General features: G+C 51.2%; 3 protein-coding genes across 13 annotated transcripts; 1 reads left to right on the forward strand and 2 right to left on the reverse strand.

The window, feature by feature from the left end:
• Positions 1-233: 233 nt before the first annotated feature.
• On the forward strand, positions 234-2,805 carry LOC117646693 (aquaporin-11). The gene is made up of 6 exons (XM_034387809.1): positions 234-401; positions 510-699; positions 1,144-1,336; positions 1,492-1,573; positions 2,036-2,174; positions 2,260-2,805. The coding sequence occupies exons 2-6, from the start codon at positions 519-521 to the stop codon at positions 2,469-2,471; spliced, it is 807 nt and encodes a 268-aa protein (XP_034243700.1). The 5' UTR covers positions 234-401; positions 510-518; the 3' UTR covers positions 2,472-2,805.
• On the reverse strand, positions 2,803-6,556 carry LOC117646691 (U3 small nucleolar RNA-associated protein 14 homolog A). Its single transcript, XM_034387796.1, has 11 exons — positions 6,396-6,556; positions 5,983-6,110; positions 5,691-5,907; positions 5,443-5,598; positions 5,268-5,339; positions 5,023-5,150; positions 4,742-4,943; positions 3,756-4,661; positions 3,481-3,677; positions 3,176-3,392; positions 2,803-3,087 (listed from the first exon to the last, which is right to left on the reverse strand). The coding sequence occupies exons 2-11, from the start codon at positions 6,093-6,095 to the stop codon at positions 2,899-2,901; spliced, it is 2,397 nt and encodes a 798-aa protein (XP_034243687.1). The 5' UTR covers positions 6,096-6,110; positions 6,396-6,556; the 3' UTR covers positions 2,803-2,898.
• A 468-nt stretch (positions 6,557-7,024) lies between these two features.
• On the reverse strand, positions 7,025-19,825 carry LOC117646692 (broad-complex core protein isoforms 1/2/3/4/5-like). 11 transcript variants are annotated; one of them, XM_034387802.1, is made up of 7 exons: positions 19,662-19,821; positions 19,064-19,274; positions 18,771-18,968; positions 18,215-18,695; positions 18,071-18,127; positions 12,589-12,920; positions 7,224-7,248 (listed from the first exon to the last, which is right to left on the reverse strand). In XM_034387802.1, exons 2-6 carry the CDS (start codon positions 19,247-19,249, stop codon positions 12,598-12,600), a joined length of 1,245 nt encoding a protein of 414 aa, XP_034243693.1. In that variant the 5' UTR covers positions 19,250-19,274; positions 19,662-19,821; the 3' UTR covers positions 7,224-7,248; positions 12,589-12,597. The 11 variants fall into 11 exon arrangements, 10 of the variants coding, with proteins under 10 accessions (XP_034243697.1, XP_034243693.1, XP_034243698.1 ...); XR_004587795.1 differs by lacking the exons at positions 7,224-7,248; positions 12,589-12,920 and adding exons at positions 11,266-11,401; positions 11,481-12,075 and having other exon boundaries at positions 19,662-19,825; XM_034387801.1 differs by lacking the exon at positions 7,224-7,248 and adding an exon at positions 11,298-11,401.
• Positions 19,826-20,340: the final 515 nt, after the last annotated feature.

Raw genomic sequence — 20,340 nt, forward strand, 5'->3', positions numbered from 1 at the left:
GGGAGGGGGGCATCTGTCACATGTGGCTGCCGTTTGGCCGCTGTGCCCCTCCCCCTCCTGCTCATTGTGGGGGCCGCGGGCCGCAGCTCCGCGGCGCAGGGGAGCTGTAGCTTAATATAGTTGGTCGGCGTGCTGGGTGCCTGGCCGCGGCCGTCTCCGCGACCCCGCCCGCCTCTGGGCCCGCCTCTGGGCCGCCACCGCAGAGGCACCACAGGCACCGGGTCCACGGCGCCCGATGCTGCGCGCGACGCGACGACACTTGGGCTAGAGGCGAGGCGGCGCGCGGTAGCGGTATGGCGGGGACACTGTGAGCACGCCGACGGCGGACCGCGGCGGACCGGACGGGGCGCTATTTCGACATCCAGAATTAAGGGACTCGACGCGCTCGGGGCGAAGCAAAGGTGAGTGCAGCGCGACATCGTCGTCGTGGTGCTCGTCGACGCGGTGCTCGCGGTGGGAAAAGGTCTAAAGAGATCCCACTGACGCGTTGCGCGTTGCGCGCGTTGCAGGGAGCCACCATGGCGGACCAGTCCTGCTTGACGGTGTCGCTGTTCGTCATGGCGCTGACGTGCTTCATGGCGTCGGTGGGGAGGCGCGTGGCCGTGCGCCGCACGCGGAGCCGGCCGCTGGTGCGCGGCCTGCTGCTGGAGGCCATCGCCACGGCCGAGCTGTGCGCCTGCTGCTTCGAGCTCATCATCGGTAAGGATGCCCAGTTCCCGCTTCCCTCACTCTGTCTCTCTCGCACTCATGGGCCGTCCCCCGAGGGTGCGAGAGAGACACAGTCAGCCTGCAGGGGCCTGTGCCTTCCCCCTCGGCAGCGCGGTCGTTCCCACTTGCCGTTCCCAAGACATTAATAACAAAAAGTGCGGCGGCGCCACCGGATGCGCCGTTATCACCGTTCCCAAGAAAATTAAAATAAAAAGTTGGGCCGGCCGGACAGCGCCATCGCACCTCACCGCGCCCTTATCTAATCTCGGTGCTCCCGATCGACTCATCGACTCGTGGACTCGGGGCCAACGCGGCGCCCGCGGCACACTGGGCACAGTCTCGCGGCCGCGAGTGTGCCGGACGGCGTGCTCGGCGATGGAGAGCTCCACGTGCTAGGCGATGGAGAGCTCCACGTGCTCGGTGATGCTGTTCCAGTGGCGGACAACTTCGGCGTGGCCGCCTACGCCGCCGTGCTGTTCGCGCTGACGGTGTGGTGGTCCAACGAGTGGGGCGAGGCCACGGCCTGCCCGTACACGCACCTCGAGGACGTCCTGGACGGCAAGACCGACGTGAGGGTGGCGGCGCTCAAGATCTGGGCGCAGCTCACCGGCGGCGTGCTCATCTTCAGGTGAGCGCCCTAGCCGTGCCACTGCGGCGACTTGAATCATTTTCGTCGCTCTGTCTCTCTCGCACTCACGGCGCGTCCCGTATAGGTGCGAGAGAGACAGAGCGACGAACACGACTCTCGGAAGCAGTCCGCTGACCGCCTCGGACGCGTTCCAGGTACATCCAGGTCATCTGGTGGCTGGAGCTCTGCGACACGCACAAGAACCGCGCCTTCGAGCAGTGCACCGCCGACCTGCAGGTAAGCGGGCTCCTTTAGCGCCTGCGAGGTAGGCCACCGGGCGGTCCCGCCACACACCGGTGTGGAGACGGCGGCCTACCTCGGCGCCGTGAGACGACAGGGGCAGGGTAGGCCACCGTCTCCACACCGGTGTGTTGCGGGACCGACCGGTGGCCTACCTCGCAGGCGGTACACTGGTGCAGGTCCCGAGCAAGCGATGCGGCGCGGCGAGGCGGAGCGTGGCGGCCGGCCGCCCTGGCCGTGCCGCCCGACTCCTCGTTCCCAGCGAACGCCTCGCCAGAGCGAGAGCGCCACCCAAACACCCGGCCGCGCCGACCACTGCCGGCCGGATAAGTCACGTGGCGGACAAGGACAGCAGACTCACTCCGGGAGTCGTTGCCGTCGCTGTCTCTCTCGCACTCATAGGGCGTCCCCTGTATGTGCGAGAGGGACAGACCACTGCACTGGCATTCCATTCGGCAGGTGCCCGTGCTGCTGGGCGCCGCCATCGAGGGCGTGGCCACCGCCCTGTGCCGCATCGCCTCCAGGGCCATCGCCGACATCGAGCCCAAGTTCGCCAGCATCATCGAGTCCTTCATCGGCACCTCCCTCGTGGTGGCGGGTAAGGACACCACCACCGGTGGAGGCGGCTCTCCCTAGTGCTGTCGCGGTGTGACTGTAGCCCCCTTCGTGTTTGCCGGTTGCAGCCTTCCACTTCTCCGGCGGCTACTTCAACCCCGCGCTGGCGACGGCCCTCAAGCTGGGCTGCAAGGGCCACACCGCCTACGAGCACCTCATCGTGTACTGGGCGGGCGCCTGCGCCGGCGCCGTGGTGGGCACCCTGCTGTACAAGCACCCCTTCATCAAGGAACGCATCCTGGGCCCCGAACGCGCCGCCAGGCTCAAGAAGGCCCTGTAGGACCCGGCCAAACAGCTATCTGTGATTACTGCAATTGCCTCCGTCTCTCTTTTATTTTTGTGTAAATTATTTATCTATTTGTTTTAATGTGTTTAGGCTAGTGTGTAACGCTCTCTAATATGAACCTTGTGATTTCTTTTCTTGTGGTATTTTTGATTTTAGATTACCCAAATTCTCACTTGATAGGACCTATAATAAGTTTCATCCCAAAAGAGGTCAATTTTTTTTGTTTAGATGCCAGATGGAAGAATCTGCTGAGGAGCATGCTCACAAAGTATGAACTGTGCTCAGAAAAGGTGGAATGCAGTGTATAAAGACTCCAAAACAAAAGTCATATGAATTACTAATTTATTTGCAATAACACTAGATATTAGAAACATCTATAAACCTATAATTATTTGTATTTCCTAAACACCAATGCAACATGTCACTTTTTCTTCATCTTCACCAGTTCTTCCTTATCCATTGGAGTAATGATGGCTCCCATTTTAGTGCTAACCGAGGGTTTGATTAACTTACGATGAGCAGTCTGGGGAATGAATGTGTTGCCAATAGGAGCCCGCACACTCGCTTCATAGTCTTTAACACTGGTGAAAGGGAATGGGAGATTGCTGACCTAAAGTGGACCAAACACAAACAAATGAGCCATTAGGAAACAAGGAGAACTAATTAAGTAGGCAATGGAGATGGAAAAAGAACCATACCTGATGTTCTCTCACTGGTTTATCCTCATTTTCATTTATTATTAAATTTCCCTTGTTTTCATCGCGCCGTGGAGGTGCTTCCGGCATTTTGACCATAAATCTTCTTTGTTTCCTCTTGCTTGGCTTCAAGTTGTGGCCACCCCAGCTACCCCAACCAGGAAGGACAAGGTTGATGTCCTCCGGTTTATCCTTCTCAATAGCATCTTGCTTCTCCTGACTAAAAAATTAAATCAATTGAGTTGCTTTAATACAGAGCCAATCAGATGATTGAGGAGGGGAGGCAATAGGATTTGAGAGAAAACTACCTGAAATCAGCAACTACATCGTCATCGGCAAATGCTTCAGAAATGGTCAGGTGCTTCTCATCTTGTCCACCCTCTGCATCACTGTCATCTAGACCTTCATCCCCTCCAGTAATTTCATCAGGGAGGGCAGTTTTCAGCTTGACTTGGGCAGTCTTCATGAACTTTTTAGGGTCTAGCTCAGGAGCTGCAGCAGATTTCTATGTAAAGGGTTCAAGAATTAATTTTCTTACACTTATGTGTGAACAAGCAGCATTATGACACAAAAACAAACTTACCTTGCTCTCTGAGGTCAAAGAGGAAGCCAGTTTGATTTTCTCAGCTAGTTGATCAGCAGCATCATCGGCAGGGCTATCACCCGTGCCTTCATCAAGTTTTTCGTCAAGATCGATTTTAAGTTTCTGTCGTTTTAATTCTAACAGGCTTGATGGATCTACAGCTTTCGACCTCCTCTTTTTAGAGACATCTTTCCCCATTTCTGCTTTTAAGCCTGCAATTTTCTTTTGAGCCTTGGCTGTCATCTTCTCATTAAGATCATCAAACATATGATGAAGAAAATGATCTGAGGTGCTTGTTTCAAGTGGTGTAACAGTCCAGCTGCCTCCAGTGGACACAGCACTTAATTTTTTGCTACCTTCAGACTTGGTTTTAGGTTTCTTTTCAGAAACAGAACTTAACTTTTTGTTATCTTCAGACTTGGTTTTAAGCTTCTTTTTGGACACAGAACTTAATTTTTTGTTATCTTCAGATTTGGTTTCAAGTTCTTTTTTACCTTTAGGAAGAGCTTTAGATGAAACCTCTAGTTTTTGAGGCTTAGAAATTTTCTGCATGGCATTAGGAATTTCAGAGTAAGATTCCACAGCACTTGCCATTAGTGCTTTAGCTTTGGGATCCAGGACTACTTCCTCAATATCATCATCAGAAGATGCTTCTAATGCTTTCCCATTACTGGGTGCCTCTTCAGGGTTTTCTTTTGATTTGTTTCCTTTCTCTTCCCAGTATTTTCTATAACCGCTGAGAAAAGCATCAATATCTTCCTCTGTCTTTGTTTGAGACATCCAAGGGTTGTCTGAGGGGGCAACATTATTATCAGGGGCCTCATCTTCACTGCTTTCCGAATCCACTTGAATTTTTTGAGTAAGATCCTTGTTAATTTGCAACTGCTCTGACAAGACTTGACGACTCTAAAAAAAAAGGCAACTTGAAATTAAAGAAAATATTAGCTCTGAGAAGTGGGGGTTAATGATATTTTGAGAGGTATTACCTCCTTGTCATATTTAGCACGGACTGCATGATTTTGGGCCCATTTTCCAGTTGAGCGATGGCGCAGAGAAGCTCTTTCCAAGACTCTCTGCTTTTCAATTTCAGCCAATCGTTCAAGAGCAGCTTCAGGATCCTTTTCCTGAAGTTCCTCAAATTCTTTGATTTGTTTGCGGATGCATTCACGACGTTCATAGCGATGAAACCTTTAGCACAGAAGTAGTTGATGTATATAATGGAATAAAATGAGAGCTATTACAGTGGTACTATTATGGGTTGACCTACTTTTTACTCTTGATTTTGTTCTGACGATGGGCCTTTGCATTACGATACGATTCATGAACTCGTAATCGTGCTAACTCTTTGCGTCGTTTTACCATTTCCTCAAGACTTAAAGGAAACTCTTCCTCTTCCTAGATGCAAAAAAGAAAGTAATCAAGGCTAAACTACAGTAATTTCATTTTGCATTTATCAAAAATATCACTGATCAGATTTGTTTTCAGAAATTAAAATAAACTGACAAGACTCACTTCTCTTTCTTTCTGCACACTTTCACTACCATTGAGGACAGCAGCAATTTCTCTCTCTAGCTCAGTTGCCCCCTGAAATATTGTATCAAAACACAGACACCAAAATTAAAGAACTTGAAAACTGATTCAGCAGAAGCTGCACTTGGAAGATCTTATTGGTGTAAATAAAATGTACCTGATTTGGGTCTAAAAATTCCTTGGGATTGATCTGATTGATTGCTGCCCTATTGAGTGGAAATACGAGATCATCTGACACTCGATTTTTTATAACTATGGGATCCCACTGTGCTAGTTGTTTTTGTACATTCTTAAATGATACTTCTCGCTTTATCTGAGACAAGCAATTACAGCCACCATTAGAAAACAAACCAGTTAAACAATCAATGCATGATAGGATAGAATATTATATACAACACAGCTTACCCTCTCTGCAACAGGCTTTTCAAGAGGTTTTGGTAATGTCTTAGTCTTTTTCTCGGTTGCCCTAAGTTTGCGGATAATGTCTACTTGATTTGTGTCTAAATTCAATGATTTAGCGAGGTGACGTAAATTCACAGTTGTATCGACACTGTCTTCTCCTTTTGAGAGATGAAATTCAGACACTTGCAAGCTTGGTTCTTTCCTCTCTGATGGAACCACCCTGATAAGGGATAAGAGGGAACATTAGGTTGAACATACGTCTATGCAAAACTTCATGGAAGTGACATTGACGTACCGTTTACGCTTATCCAGTTTGGAGATAGCAGCTAGTAAGCGCTTGTGCTCCTCATCTCCAGCATCATCAGAGTCTGAATAGTAATTAAAATCCATTTCCTCCGTTTCGTCCATTTCGCCAGGCAGATCCTGTAAAGCAAATGCAAATAGATGCAAAGTACTTGTCCCTAACCAAATATTACATCTAATGAAAGGCACCAAAGAATGCATGTCAAGGGTTGAAATTTGATAAAGTTGTTAAAAATACTAACAGAAACTTGAATATAAAGTCAAAAGTTAAAATTTATTAAGAAAAAGAAAATTTGTAGCTGCTTCAACGTGGATCAACGAGGTTAGATCACACACAGTGCAATGTTATGCGCATAATCCTTCCCTTGAAATGCAATCTAACTTATGAATTGTGTCTAAAGTTACCTTTCAAAGCAAACTAAAAAAAACTGTGAGATATATTCCAAATTGATGAATTACAACTACAAATTGACGGTTTTGATGTCTGTTGTCGGTGTGGACCGTGTGGAAACACGAATTGGTGGTTGGAAAATTTGTCATACTTTTGGATGTTGTACCTTACACCACAATGAGAAATTCATCGGGCAAAATAGGGGCATAGAGTCCTGTATAAGACTCCGGGCTCTGTGAGGGAAGTGCGAATCCTGAAGTATTTCAGTTTAGCGACCCGCTTACTTTTCGGTGACGCACCAGCCCGAGAGGGAAATCGATACCGCATCTATTTAAAATTGAAGTCGCTGACGTCGATCGAACGTCGATTCGGGAGGAAATTTTGTCGTATCGGATGGAGTGTGTTTACTTTAGGCCCATTTGACATTTTTCAGTTTTTTTTTGGGCAAATTTGGTATTTGAAAAAAAAATTGGTGGAAATGGAATGTTGGTGTGAATAATGTTTTTATTTTTCACCTAGGTTTAAATAGTCTCTTCCTCATGTCTATGTATGTACAGGATTAATCTCAGGGAAAACACAACAACACAACTTTGATTTTTTTTAAAATTGAAATTTATTTAAAAAAAAAACTCTTCCTTGGAGGACGGCGACGGTGACGTCAGCTGGCGGCGTTGGGGAGGATGCCGTGCACCGCCGCCATGTGGCGCTTGAGGTGGCCGGTGCGGCTCAGCACGGTGAAGCACACCGGGCACTGCGTCGCGCCCTTGTGGACGCTGCGGTGCGACGACAGCGAGTTTTCGCGGGAGAAGGACTTGGAGCACACGTTGCACACGTACTTCTTGGGACCGGCCGCGCCGCCCGCGCCCTCTGCAAGCACAAGGCACCGGTGAGAACACTGTCGAGGGCAAGACTGTCACATGCTGCTGAAGAAATTTTTTCAACTACAACGTAAACGAATTGCTCTCGAATAATGGAGCAAAGGCTTTTTTCACACAGACTAAAAAGCAACCAAAAAAATTGAAGGTACAGCGTCAGGAAGGAGTTGTTGATGGTTTAGAATATTTTATTCAAAACAAAAACAAGACGTTCTTAAAAAGTTGACAAGGAGTTGGCCCTTAAAGACGAGCGGGTCGAAGGCTGGAGGTGTCTCCGTGGACCATGTGCAAGTGTCGCTTGAGGTGGCCGGTGCGACTCAACACCACGTTGCAGATGGGGCACTGTGTTGTTCCTTTGTGGACGTTGCGGTGAGAAGATAAAGAGTCCTCACGGGAGAAAGTCTTGCCACAAACGTTGCAGGTGAACCTTCTGGTCAGCCCTGCAAGACGAAGCACACAGTCAGTACCGTAGACAACAATTCTGATTGCCTTTCAGAAGATTCTTTGAGTCAAGCTGAAACTGTTGTTCTGTATGGAGGTGAAGAAAATAAAAAAATTGAGCTTGTCTTGATGCAATTTGGTTCATCTTCTCAGAAAAAGAAACCACTAAAAGCCAGTGCAGATAAATACCAATTACTTCATATATTTTTGAGATAAAGAGAGACAAATAAGATAATACTGACATCTTCAACCAAACACTAGTTGGAATGACTAAAAAAATATCCTGACAAAATTATCATAGTAAAAAATAGAAGTTGACACAGAAATACACAATAACATGATTAATAAAAGAGACTAGTTATGAGATAAAACCACTAGAATGAGGAATCATGGAGGAATGGTGGAAAATTCTTTACAAGTTAGTCAAATGGAACTTATCCATAAATAAAATAATTCAATTCTTTGGAGTTCTTACACAGTACAGTAAATCGTACACTATGAGATCCACGTGACATACAGAACTTTGAAAGACAAACCGACAGACATGTCGACAATGGTATGATAAACGCCACACGTCGAAGGTGACCAATTGGCACTAAGGTAATCGAGAGGAGAGACGAAAACAACAACGACCACGACAAAGAGATAAAGAGAGAGATGGCGATCAAACGCGCCAGCGGGCCAGCGGGCCTAGCGCCTTACGGACGGAGGGTGGGCCCGCCCGCCGGACGCGCGAGTCGAGCGGGCTGGCCTACCCCGCGTCTGTAAGGCGCTACGCTCCGCCGCGAGCGAGGGGGCCGACTTCGGACGCCGCCCCGTAGGCGAAGAAACGCACAGAATGACTCAAAGTCCATTTAAGGCGATTGCCCCCCTAAATTTAAGTTAACGGATTAGGCTCAAATTTGAAACACATGTTGGGAACACAGTTATGATGCTCCTCTCAAATTTTTATGACGCTAGTTCAAATTTGAACAAAGTTATTGAACCCTGAAATGTCCAAACTTCGTGCAGCTCACCCGTCAAAAGTACGATACGTGGATCAAAACCAATTACATATTCGTGCAGTAAAAATGAGCGCCTATTCAGTGTGACCCCTCCGAGGTTCGTGCCTACACTCCTTGTAGTCCAAATAGGTGGTCAAAGTTGGGCACAAATTGGTTCAAAGTTGTACTCCAGATTTGAGAGACATGATCTCGGAATTTCATTCCGCAAGGGGTCACACTGAATGCGCACGTCTTTCCCCTACACAAATCTACCTTCAGATTTGTTCTATCATTGATACTTTTTGAGGGTGAGTTGCACAAGTAAAGCACTGTTTTTTCCCCCTTCAACCCATTTTGAAGTTGGCGGTCGTTTGGCGGGGCTCTGGACAGTGGCGCGGTGGCAGGTATCCGAACTCGGTGCAGGCCGGCCGGTGCGGCGCGACACATTTATGACAGACAGCTCGCCTGTAGCCGGGCATTGTCTTCGCCGCCTTCCCCCTCCCCCTCTCCCCCCGCGGTAAGCCGGAGCTGCAGACGATGACCTGGAGCGCGCCGGCTGAGGTGCCGGGCCTGCTCGGACTCCGATCCAGCCAGTCCACCAACGAGTCCCTCGCGACTTGAACGCGTCACGCTGGCCACAATTTGGCGAGAAGGACGACGCGAGGGGAAAGGGGTGACACGTTTCATCGTCAGAGTCTGATAAGAGGAGCAGAAGGCCGTAGGAGAAATTTTATCCCCGATTTCAAATCGATGTTGAACTGGTGTCAAAATGATCGTAAAAGAAAAAGGAAATTGTTGGTACCCAACCGCCACCACTCAGTTGCAACATTCAAATTTTAAATTTGGAAACTGGAGCGCATCGGACTCCACAGTGAGCCGCGCGCCTCGCCAGTCGGCCGCTGCTTCCCCCTCCATGCCTCGCCTCGGCCGTCTCGCTTGCACTGCGCGGGTGAGACAGAGACGGACAATGACATCTGTTCGAGCGCACGGCGCGGCCCGGGCTGCACCGGCCGCGCCGCACTGTCTGGCCATCGACACTGCCAAAACGCACCGCGCTGTCCGTCACCGGCCAGAATGCACGGCAGGTATAGGGATTTCCACCCAGAACTAGGATCCTTTTATTTTTTGGAAGTACCTGACTGTAGTGCCATCTCTCGGGAGAAGGCTACACTACCTGAACGAAAATGGCACGGAGTATTCGCAAAAACGACTCCCCGTCAATACACAAAATAAGTTCCTTTAGCCATCGCCGGAGTCCGGCAGGGGGGCAAGCGCCTTAATCTTCTTGTCATCCCACGCACGTCGTCCAAGGGGATGTGCGGCCACTTTGTTCGGTAGGCGAATCAGCACGCCCTGCCAAGGCCCTGCCGACGCCGAAGGATCGCTCCGTCTCTGTCGCACTCGTGGGGCCTCCCGCAGGGGTGCGAGGGAGACAGAGTGACGGGGCAATTGGTTGAGAGTGAGGCCGGCCTAGGACTGCTCGGGCTGCATGTTGTGCACGGCGGCCAGGTGGCGGTACAGGTGGGCGCGCCTGCTGAGCACGGTCAGGCACACTGGGCAGCGCGTGGCGCCCTTGTGCACGCTGATGTGCTGGCGCAGCGAGCGGCGCACCCGGAACGTCTTGCCGCACAGCAGGCACTCGAACAGCCCCTCCGCGTTGCGGTGCCCCGTCAGCCGCGGCAGCCCCGGCAGCCGCGTCAGCGTCCCGTCTGCAACACCAGGCAGGCAATGAGCGGCCGAAGGCAGGAAACCAGGCGGAGGGCGCCGAGCGGGTGGTGGGTGGAGGCCTCGGTGGAGGCGGCGGGGGAAACACAGCAAAACAAACGGCATTGTAGCAGTGAATCGGTTTATTCAGGTCAAGACGGAGGCCGAGGCGGCGGCGCCGGCGGCGCGGGCGGCGGGCGGGTAGTACATGGACAGCTGGGTGGGCGGCACCTCGTGCACCGTCAGCAGGTGGTGCTTGATGTACGACGTGCGGTTGAACACCTGGTTGCAGATGGGGCAGCGCGACGTGCCGCGGTGCACGCTGCGGTGCTTGAGGAGCGAGCCGTGGTAGTTGAAGCCCTTGCCGCACACGGCGCAGTGGTGGCGCTTGCGGCCCAAGGGGCTCACTGCCGCGCCGGGCGCCGCGCCGGCCGCGCCACCTGTCGAACCTGCCCGGGGCTGTGCGGGCCTTGGTGCGGGCCGCGCCGCCCCAACGAGTGGCGGCGGCCTCGGCGGCGGCATCGGAGGCGGGAACGACTCCGTCCAGCACCACGACGAGGAGTCTGCCAACACAAGGCGGTGGGGTGAGCGTACGGCATGCCCTGCGCGTCTGTGGGCGGAGGGGAGGGAGGGGGAACCAGAGGGAACTCGGTTAGGCCAGCGGGGGTAGTTAACACACTCGTTTATTGCAAGGCGAACACAAAGTCGGTGTACAGTCAACAAGTAAGAGGAGGACGCGGTCGGGGGGCCTCCAGGGCCGCCTCCAGGGCCGCCGCTAGGAGCCCTCCATGCCGTGCAGCGCGCCCAGGTGCTGCTTGAGGTAGAAGATGCTGCTGAGGACGGCGTGGCAGATGGGGCACTCGGTGGCGCCACGGTGCACATACTTGTGCTTGGCCAGGGAGCTCGAGTGGTTGAACGACTTGCTACACTCGTCACACGGGTACGGCTTCGGAGTGCCATCGTGGCCATCGTCCACCACGGCCTGCACCAAGGCCTGGACGTGCCCCGCGGGCCAACCTGCGGACAGGGGGTCGTCTATAAGAACCGTGGACAACATGTCCAGAACAGGGCGCGCTCACAAGAACATGGCGTGTACCACGGAGGGCCTAGGAGGGCCGGGCCGACAGTTTCACAGTGGCGTTCACCGAGCAAGGTGTTGGACGGTCCACGGGACATACAGACGCCCCCTGAGGCAGTGGCCCTGCCCCCCACCACCACCATGCCGCATCACGCGCTAAGGGCTCCACAGCCGCTCGGAGGGAAGTTGCGAGTTCTCGTGGCTGCGGCGCCTGGGGCGGCCTAGGGCCCCGGCAGCTCAGCGTGCACGGCCAGCACGTGGTCCTCCAGCCGCTCCCCGGGCCCCAGCTCCTCCTGGCAGACGGGGCACGACACCTTGCCGGACAGGTCGACGCCGTGCACGGCCACCAGGTGGCGGCGCAGGTAGGTCTTGCGGTTCAGCACCACGCGGCAGATGGGGCAGGTGGTGTTGCCGCGGTGCACGTTGCGGTGCTTGTACAGCGAGTCGCGGATGCGGAAGCTCTTGCCGCAGAGGTCGCACGTGTGCGGCAGGTCGGGCTGGGCCGCGGACTGGGCCGAGGGCTGGCGCCGCGCCGGCACGGCCTGCAGGGGCTGCAGGGGCTGCAGGAGGGGCTGGGACCAAGGGAGTTGTGCGGCCCCGTCCGCCTCGGGCACTGCAACATCACGCGTCCACGTCACAACGCCGCCAACGCCGCCATGCAGCCCGGAACCACACTGGAACCACATCCCCGTCCAGGCCCTCGCATGGCTGCGCTGGAAAACCAAAACCAGGCTATGTCCGTTTCAACCAACGGTCTAAGTCACTCGTTCTGAGAAAGGGCCTCGATTAGAGACAAGAAGAGAAAGACACATCAGTGGGACATGCTCAAGGAAGGACCCGGCAACAGTACCAACGTTGTTTATTGTTAAGTTCAAATACTGGCGTGGCAGGGCGACAGGTTTACAAAGTAGCGGATGGCGTTCGCTGCACATCCCAGTCACATACAACTTTGGTGAAGGGCTGACAACCCACTTCAAACAGAACCTCAGTACAAAAAGTCTGACTGACAATATGGCACGACTTTCAACAACTGATTTTCTTTAGTCACAAAAAAAAGTAAGAAAATTGAAACGGCCGTACAAAGTGAAAAGAATGATAGAGAGACTGGCGCGGTTGGCGGCTTTACCTCTCCGCTTCACTTGATGCCGTGCGCGGTGAACAGGTGGCACTTCATGGTGTACTTGCGCGTGAACAGCACATTGCACACGGGGCACTTGGTCTTCCCCTTGTGGATCGTCTTGTGGTGTGCTAGCGAGTCGTTGCGGTTAAAGGAGCGGCCGCACGTGTCGCACACAAAGGGTCCGCCCCCGAGTCCGGTCCGTGCCGTCGCGAGGCCGAGGCGACCTTGACCCAGACGGCCTTGACCGAGGCGGCCGTGGCCGTGGCCTTGTCCGTGGCCTTGGCCGGGGCGGGCGGCGCTGGGTCCGAGGGGCAGTTCCGTGGCCACCCACTGCAGCGCTGGAGGCAGGACAGGCAATGCCGTCAGTGACATGACGTCCATGACGTCGGCGGGGTCTTCCACTTCCACCCCCAAGAGAGAGAGAGAGAACTCTCGGTGGAGGCGAGCAGGACGCCCAGGCCGGGGGAGGCCAGATCAAAAGCAAATCCTCAGAGGTTTGTCTCGGTTCGTTCAGCGATAAGAAAAAGTTTGTTTCACCAGCGGATGTGTGTGGTGGTGGTGGCAGATGTTGAATCACAACCAGCAGTGTAAATCAAAAGAAAATTTTATTCACAATCAAAATATAAATCGTTGGACAAAACACGTCGTCATGCGGGGTGCCATACTGCACCAACTATAACAAATAGTAATACTGACGAAAACTAGACTACTGTACAAAACTAGGGCTAGTGATCAGGGTGACATGACTGCTCCACAACACTCACAAGTTAAATGAGAGTGTGGTGACATGAGGTCAAGTGCAGACTGGCCAAAATTACGGCTAGGAAAGGGGTATGGAACTGCAGTTACAAAAATATGTTCCACAAATTGACAAGAAAAAGAACTGAAAAAAAAACTCTATGAACAATGGGTTGATAAAAGTCGAATTCTTCTATAACAACCTTAACAACTGACCAATGGAACAATATACTTTCAAGCGGAAAAACGTATTTGAAAAACTCTCCATTTCAAGGAAAGTATTCCCTCTTTTCCTGCTGCGCGGCCTGCTGGCCGGCCTGGTGCGCCGCCTGCAGCCTGTCGTCGTTGTGCACGGTGTTGAGGTGCAGCTTGAGGTTGTAGGCGCGGCTGAACACCTTGTGGCAGATGGGGCACACCGTCTTGCCCTGGTGGCAGCTCATGTGCAGCGCCACCGAGATGCGGTGCGCGAACGTCTTCTCGCAGAACTGGCAGGAGTAGCGCTGGCGGCCGGCCAGCTTCTGGGGCACGGCGCGGCTCGGCGAGGTCTGCGCCATGGCCAGCATGGGCATGGGCGGCACCATCCCGATCTGGCTCATCTGGCTTCGGGGGTACTGCCAGCTGGGCGGGCCGGGCACTGGCGCTGTGGAACACAACAAGGCCTTAGTAAAGCGGCTCACTGCTCCGCCGTGCTCGGCCATCGCCAAGGCCATCGCCGTGCTCCGTCGTGGTGGCGCCAGCGCCGCGCTCCGCCGACAAGGCCCTCGTCCTGCTGGCCCCGGACACCGTCCCGGACATCCTGAACTACGCGCGAGCCCGGCAGCGTGCTGCTCGTCAGACGCCGCTGTTGGCCTGCTGGCCGTGCATGAGCGCCAGGTGGATTTTCATGTCGTGCTTGCGGTTCAGCACCTTGCCGCAGACGGGGCACGTGGTGGAGCCCTCGTGCGTCTTCCGGTGCTGCGTCAGCGACACGCGGTGCGCGAAGCCCTTGCCGCACGCGGCGCAGACGTGGCTCAGCAGGGGCGGGACGGGCCAGGCCGCCCGCCGCGACTGCGTCGCCTGCCTGTCGCCGCCGTCGAGGCTCAGGGGGTCGCGGGCGTCGCGCGGCGCGGCGCGTTGGCTCGGCCGCTTCGACGACGGCCTCGGCGACGGCCGCGGGCCGGGGGCCGACTGCAGGGACTGCAGGGCCACGAGAGGAGTCGGGCGGAGCTTGCGAGCTGCGTCATACAAGACAGGGTCACACCCTTGCACACCCTTCGCCCTCCAAAGCTCTGCATTTACCAATTTCATAACTTTAATAATTCAAAAAAAATTATAACAAACAAAAATAAATTAATGAAATGAAAGGAGGTATTTCAATACTGCCAATTTAACTCCCAAACGAAACTTCGTGACCGAGCAGGGCTTTACCTGGCTTGCGCAGCTTGCGCCAGGAATATCAAAGAATTGTTTGCACAAAAAGAGTGACTGCAGAGCGGGACCACTGTGAGGAGAGGAGTGCAGCGAACAGACGCGTGAGCTTCCCCACAAGGACGGCAAACAAAAGGCCCGTATACCGGGTTTCCACCACCGCCAGCACCGCCCGCCCCTCAGTGACACACACACACATCCCTGCCAGCTCCATCGTGCATGCGGCCTAAGACGCGACAAAGATTGTGGAAAACTTGAAAACAAAACGGCTCTATTCCGTTTTGAACCGCACGTCCAGCGCGCATCCCGCGGCGCGAGCGAGGCGCCCCGGCAGTCGTCGACGAGGTCCTACAGTGCTCAGGACGGCAAGTGGGCCATGGCGGCGACGGAGGCGACGGAGGCGACGGCGAGGTAGGGGAAGGGCATGGCGGGCAGCCCCCGCTCCTTGTGGAACTCGTAGAAGCAGTTCTTGCGGCACAAGGTCACGTCGCACTCGAGGCACTTGAAGCGCGTCTGGACGTACGAGCCGCGCTGCGTGACGCGCCCCTTCCGCCGGCACTGCAGGCACGTTTTGCCGTGGCCGTCGGCCTTGGTCAGGTTGTGGGCCTGCTTCGCGTCCAGCAGCGAGATCGGCCTCCTGGACAGGGGCCGGGCCGGGGGTCGCATCGGGGGGCGGACCCACCGCGGCCCGCCGCGCCCCCGCGGCCGCACGCGGGGTCCTGGGGGACCTGGGAAACCAAGGGAGGGCAAGACTTAGACAACGCTGGCCTCGCTGGGCTCCGAGCCGCGCCCGGCCGGGGCTGGGGCCGGGCACCGAGCACTGTCTGAGACCGGCTGGATTTCAGGGCCCTCCCCTAAGGGCCGGAGAGGGGGTGGGGTGCACGGCGCTAGGGGGCGGCGTACTGGTACACTGGTACGCGACGCGTGCTGGTTGCAGCGAAAGGGGTCGCCTTCTGAGTCGGAGAAGAGTGCCAAAGCCAAGAGATTCTACAGCAGAGACTAACTCAAGTGGGCGTTTATTAGGGGGCACAAATTACAGGACGCCGAGTTACAGGTGCCAAGATCTAGAGTTTAACTTGCAGCGTTGCGGCTGAACATTCCTACAGCACAGGTGTTGGTCACCATTTCGGAGCCAAACCATCTGCTGGATATTACAAACAGACCATGACCGTGCCAAACAACAGCAAGAGAATGATCTAACTATGAGTGAAAAACAATCAGTTTTACGTAATAGGAACACACTGAACAGAACATCACAGACAGAATCAGAAAAAGTAAAAACACAATTTTTTTTTTTACCCTTTTGTCTGATACTAAATAAGCTCTGACTAGATGGCAATGCCATTGAAAGTCTTTTTGACATGTGCTATCAGTCACAACAAATATTAATGCACATTCCACTACTATTATCTGACTGACTTAAGTCTATAAATCTATATTGTGTACATGTCTCAGGTGCCGCTTCATGTTACTTCGTTGACCAAGGACAATATGGCAGACGGGACATTTTGTCACTCCGTAATGGGTAGGCATGTGGTTGTATCTAGAGTTGCGGTGTTTGAAGGATTTCCCGCATATTTCACAGGTAAAGCCGAACTGATGGGGCTTAGAGGATTGCGGCCCAGGCCCGGCATGTTGACCGCCACCTAAGCAAGTAGTTCACATAATTAATCAGTGAATAAAGTATTGACATGTAAGATATAAGATACCCTAACTAAACATTCAAGCATAAGATCTGGATCTTCCTCAGGATAAGTTTCAAAATTCGGGAGTTTAACCCTAAATTCAATCCATCGGTTTTGGGGCAAAGTTAGCTCACAGAGCCTGGTACCCACAGATAAAGTCTCATTTTAAAACACTATTAGAATTTTGAGGGGGGCCACAGTTACCACTATGTAAATTGAATTTACTCCCTTGCCAAACCTGTGTGGAGATATCTCCCCAATGTAGAGGATGGGAACAAACCAGTCAAAATTATTATGCTCACCCAATTTAGATCAAAATTAATACTGATGGTGTGGTATCTTTGCTCAAGAAATTTTCAAGGGATGTTCAAAATATTTATTCAACTATTTTCTACTTAAGAATTTAAGGATCTGCAAATGCCTGTGTTTCCAGAGTGCAAAATTCATGCTGCCTTTTAAGTTTCAATAAATATTGCCCAAAACCACTAGCAACAAGCGAAAGTTTTCTTCCAAAGGCATACATGTTATTGACATATTGTATAAAAAATTTTAAAATATTCAAAACTTATTTCTTGGTCTCAATAACAAAACAGCCTTCACATTTAGCATAATTGGACGACTTGGGAAGCATGTATGAAAATGCTGGTTTACATTGAGTATAGTTGAAGACTCACCTTCAAAATATTTTCTTTAGTACAGTTGATAGCAGCACTTTTAATCTTCTTCATAAAAGTTTTGAATAGCCCAAAATAGTTTTACAAAAAATGATAGCCGATGATAATAACCTCATAAACTCATTCCTTGCCAAAGCAGGATCAGTTGTGTTGTGTTGGACCAAAGCAGTGGGTAGGAGAAAATAGAAGCTGACAACCAGAAAACCGAAGAGCCAAAGACATCTACAAGAAGCACGTCTCTAGTGCATTGAAATCCAACCTTCTCAGACAAGAGTGACCACCACCACCACATCCGCTACAATGGGAACATATCTAGACACGTGATAGCCAATACATGGTAGCAATATTGCTGATGGTGCAATTCCACAATTTCAACAGCAAAATTTCACAAGAATAAAATATGAAGGAGAGAACCACTGAAGAAAGCTTTGCTCAATCTGAAGCCCGTTCTCAGAAATGGGGGAGATAAATAAGCTCACTTCAATTATATTCATCAATTTAGAAGTGCAAATTTATCTATGAATTTGACAGTTAAGATATTGTTAGAACCAGAGCCTGAACCAGTTCATAAAATATCAAGAGTTTTTTTTTTCTTTCTTAAATTGAAGTTTTAAAATGAGCTGCAAGTAACCTACAGGTCTATTAGAGCCTGCATTTTTGAACTTATTGATAAAACTAGATGAGCCAGACAGTTAAACCACAGCAGTATGATTTTATCAAAAGTTCTGTAATAAGATTTTTTCAAATATCTGATTTAACTATCTGACTTTCCTAGTCGAGGAAAAGCAGTATCCCACTGTAACAAGTAATGGCTTTTGGACAAAATCTTTTGATTGATGTGTGACCCTGACAACGTCAAAGGACACAGGAACATTTGACATAAATTGGCATAATACAAGTGAAGTTAAAAAGAAACTGCCATTACAAAATTGGGTGGAGTGCTGTTGTTCCTCAGAAGTTCAAGAAAGTTTACTTAAAACTCACCCTGCAAGGAATCCTGTGAGCCTTCACTTGATGGACCAGCTTTGCCCAGGACTTGACCTGGTTGAAAACAAAAATAAAATTGATAGTAAGTAACGAGGACTGACACAAAATTAAATGGTTCGGTTTCAAGACAAATAGTCTTACTTAGTTCGGCAGGTGTCATTGGTTCTCCAGTTAATTCTCCTCCATCACCTGCACCAGCACCAAATACATCCATTGCCTCTTCTTTACCGGCAGATGCCGAAGGAATACTGTGTTCTAAGTTGTCTAATTCTTCTAATGTGTTTTCTTCTTGCTCCGCATTATTATAATTAATTTGACCAGATTCGGCGTCCAAAAATTCAGGCATTTCTACTTTGACTTGTGACATGACAGGTATTAAATCTACTGTATTATTGCTTGAACTAGGTTGAGGTAGCCTTCTAGGTTCAGTGATGTCTGTTCTTTTTAGATTGCTGTTTGGCTGAACAGGTGCACTCCACTTCTTGCGCTTCAGGGGCGGTGAGGAAGGATTTTGATTTGGTGGAGTAAACAAATGACTATTTGTATTACTGCTAGTGCGCTTATTTTCTACAGGTAGAGCCTCTTCACTAATGGTGTCGACATTAGAGTCTATATTTTCTTCCTGTGAGAAATCAAAATTAACCATCAGTTGTGCCTCAAAAGTGGCTGATCTAGATTTAAGTGACATGATACATACGTTTAAAGTTTCAGCTAGGTCTTGTCCAGCACCATCTGTCAGTCCTTGAACAGCTAACAATTCAGCTGTAGTAAGAAAAGATGCTAACTGTTCTTGAACAACATTAACTTCACCTTGATAAATAAAGTCTATCAATGCCTCCAAATCGGCAAACTTAACATTACGAAAAATTATCACAGGGTGTTGGCATGGGTTCTCCTGCAAAAGAAAAATGTCCAAGTTTAAATAAAAGGGTTACTTTAAGCACTTAACAGTGTACAGAAACTACACTGATCTCGGTAGACAGTACTCACCTTAAATAAATCTTTGAAATAAGTGCTACATGCTGATAACAGCATTTTATGGGCCTTAATTTTTTTACCTTCACAACTCAATGTCACATCAACAAGGTCTAAATCTGATCTTAATGAGTCAAAAGCACTGGTTATATGGCGCAAATAATTGTTCCAGCGCAACGAGAATTGCTGAGAGGAACCCATGTTTGGTAGCCGCTCGGAGATCAGTCTGAAAAAAAAAGATCAGTGAATTAACAAGTGTGCAGAAAAGAATGAATGAATTAACATCATGAAAGCTAGTCTAAGTAGTAGTTTGCAGGAGAATACACAGAAAATTTGGAAAAAAACTTAAATAGACAGGAACTTGAGAAAACAAATAAGTAGGAGCAACCCACAAAACCTAGAATCAATGAATCACGACTCCGACTAAGAACTATGCGAGAAAAATGACAAAATTCGAGGGTAAACTGAAAGAGGAAAGTTTGTAAACTTGAAAATAGAAAACAAACAGACAATGCAGGGGGGACGCCTTGCACGGAGGGCGTAGAAACAAGACCAAAGAATCGCAGAAAATGGGAACAGGACGTAACGAACAGCTGCCCCGCACAGGGCGTACCTTATCAACCTAAGTCCGCCTTCGCACTTCGATGGAAAACCGCTCAATCAATCCGGGAACTGGGATTCTGTCATAACATGAAAAGCACTCGACGCAACGACCCGACGCCCCGACGCTCAACGCACAAAATGGCGCCGTTCAATCTCTATCGATTCTTAGCGGCGTTCGAAGACGCTGGCTCCTCTCTCATGCTGCCTTCTAAGTCGCAGTGCCAAACCGGCCGGACACAAAAATCGTCGATAAAAAAAGAATGCAACAAGGAAAGGAATTTTCGGCGCACCTTTACAGCGGGGCCGGGAATATGAATTTAAAGCATTGACACAACAGCGCGTTTGACTCACTTCTTTCGGTTTGGAGCGCTCCGCACCGCGGCGCGAGATTCAAACGCGGCGCTTTTCGATCCAGCTGCCTTAGCCGCCTGCAGACTGCAGACTGATTCCGAGAGTATTTCTCGTCGCGCTGTCTCTGTCGCACTCATGGGGCGTGTTGAATAGGACTCTGGTTCTGCAGTGCCTCAGCTCCGACGGCACCGACTCCAAACCGCGACGAGCGACATACGGCGGCACACTTGGGAGGAGGTTCGGTCAGGTTAGGTTAGGTCGGGCGCGCGAACCGCCGCCGCCGCCCCCGGAAGGCGCGCGGAAGGGGTAGCGGGGGAAAGGGGGAGGAGGGGGGAGGG

This window comes from Thrips palmi, unplaced genomic scaffold (genome assembly GCF_012932325.1).
Source record: "Thrips palmi isolate BJ-2018 unplaced genomic scaffold, TpBJ-2018v1 HiC_scaffold_2, whole genome shotgun sequence".
Taxonomy (NCBI): Eukaryota; Metazoa; Arthropoda; class Insecta; order Thysanoptera; family Thripidae; genus Thrips; species Thrips palmi.

What these genes read in the sequence shown, in the direction of transcription:
- LOC117646692 (XM_034387797.1), bottom strand. Translation starts at nt 19,249, where the DNA reads ATGGGTTCCTCTCAGCAATTCTCGTTGCGCTGGAACAATTATTTGCGC. An exon ending in ATTTCAAAGATTTATTTAAG is followed by an intron (nt 18,969 to 19,063) that starts GTGAGTACTGTC and finishes TTTCTTTTGCAG; the next exon opens with GAGAACCCATGCCAACACCC. An exon ending in ACCTAGCTGAAACTTTAAAC is followed by an intron (nt 18,696 to 18,770) that starts GTATGTATCATG and finishes GATTTCTCACAG; the next exon opens with GAAGAAAATATAGACTCTAA.
- LOC117646691 (XM_034387796.1), bottom strand. Translation starts at nt 6,095, where the DNA reads ATGGACGAAACGGAGGAAATGGATTTTAATTACTATTCAGACTCTGAT. An exon ending in GTGTGCAGAAAGAAAGAGAA is followed by an intron (nt 5,151 to 5,267) that starts GTGAGTCTTGTC and finishes TTTTGCATCTAG; the next exon opens with GAAGAGGAAGAGTTTCCTTT. An exon ending in GTGCTAAATATGACAAGGAG is followed by an intron (nt 4,662 to 4,741) that starts GTAATACCTCTC and finishes CTTTTTTTTTAG; the next exon opens with AGTCGTCAAGTCTTGTCAGA.
- LOC117646693 (XM_034387809.1), top strand. Translation starts at nt 519, where the DNA reads ATGGCGGACCAGTCCTGCTTGACGGTGTCGCTGTTCGTCATGGCGCTG. An exon ending in CTGCTTCGAGCTCATCATCG is followed by an intron (nt 700 to 1,143) that starts GTAAGGATGCCC and finishes ATGCTGTTCCAG; the next exon opens with TGGCGGACAACTTCGGCGTG. An exon ending in AGTGCACCGCCGACCTGCAG is followed by an intron (nt 1,574 to 2,035) that starts GTAAGCGGGCTC and finishes TCCATTCGGCAG; the next exon opens with GTGCCCGTGCTGCTGGGCGC.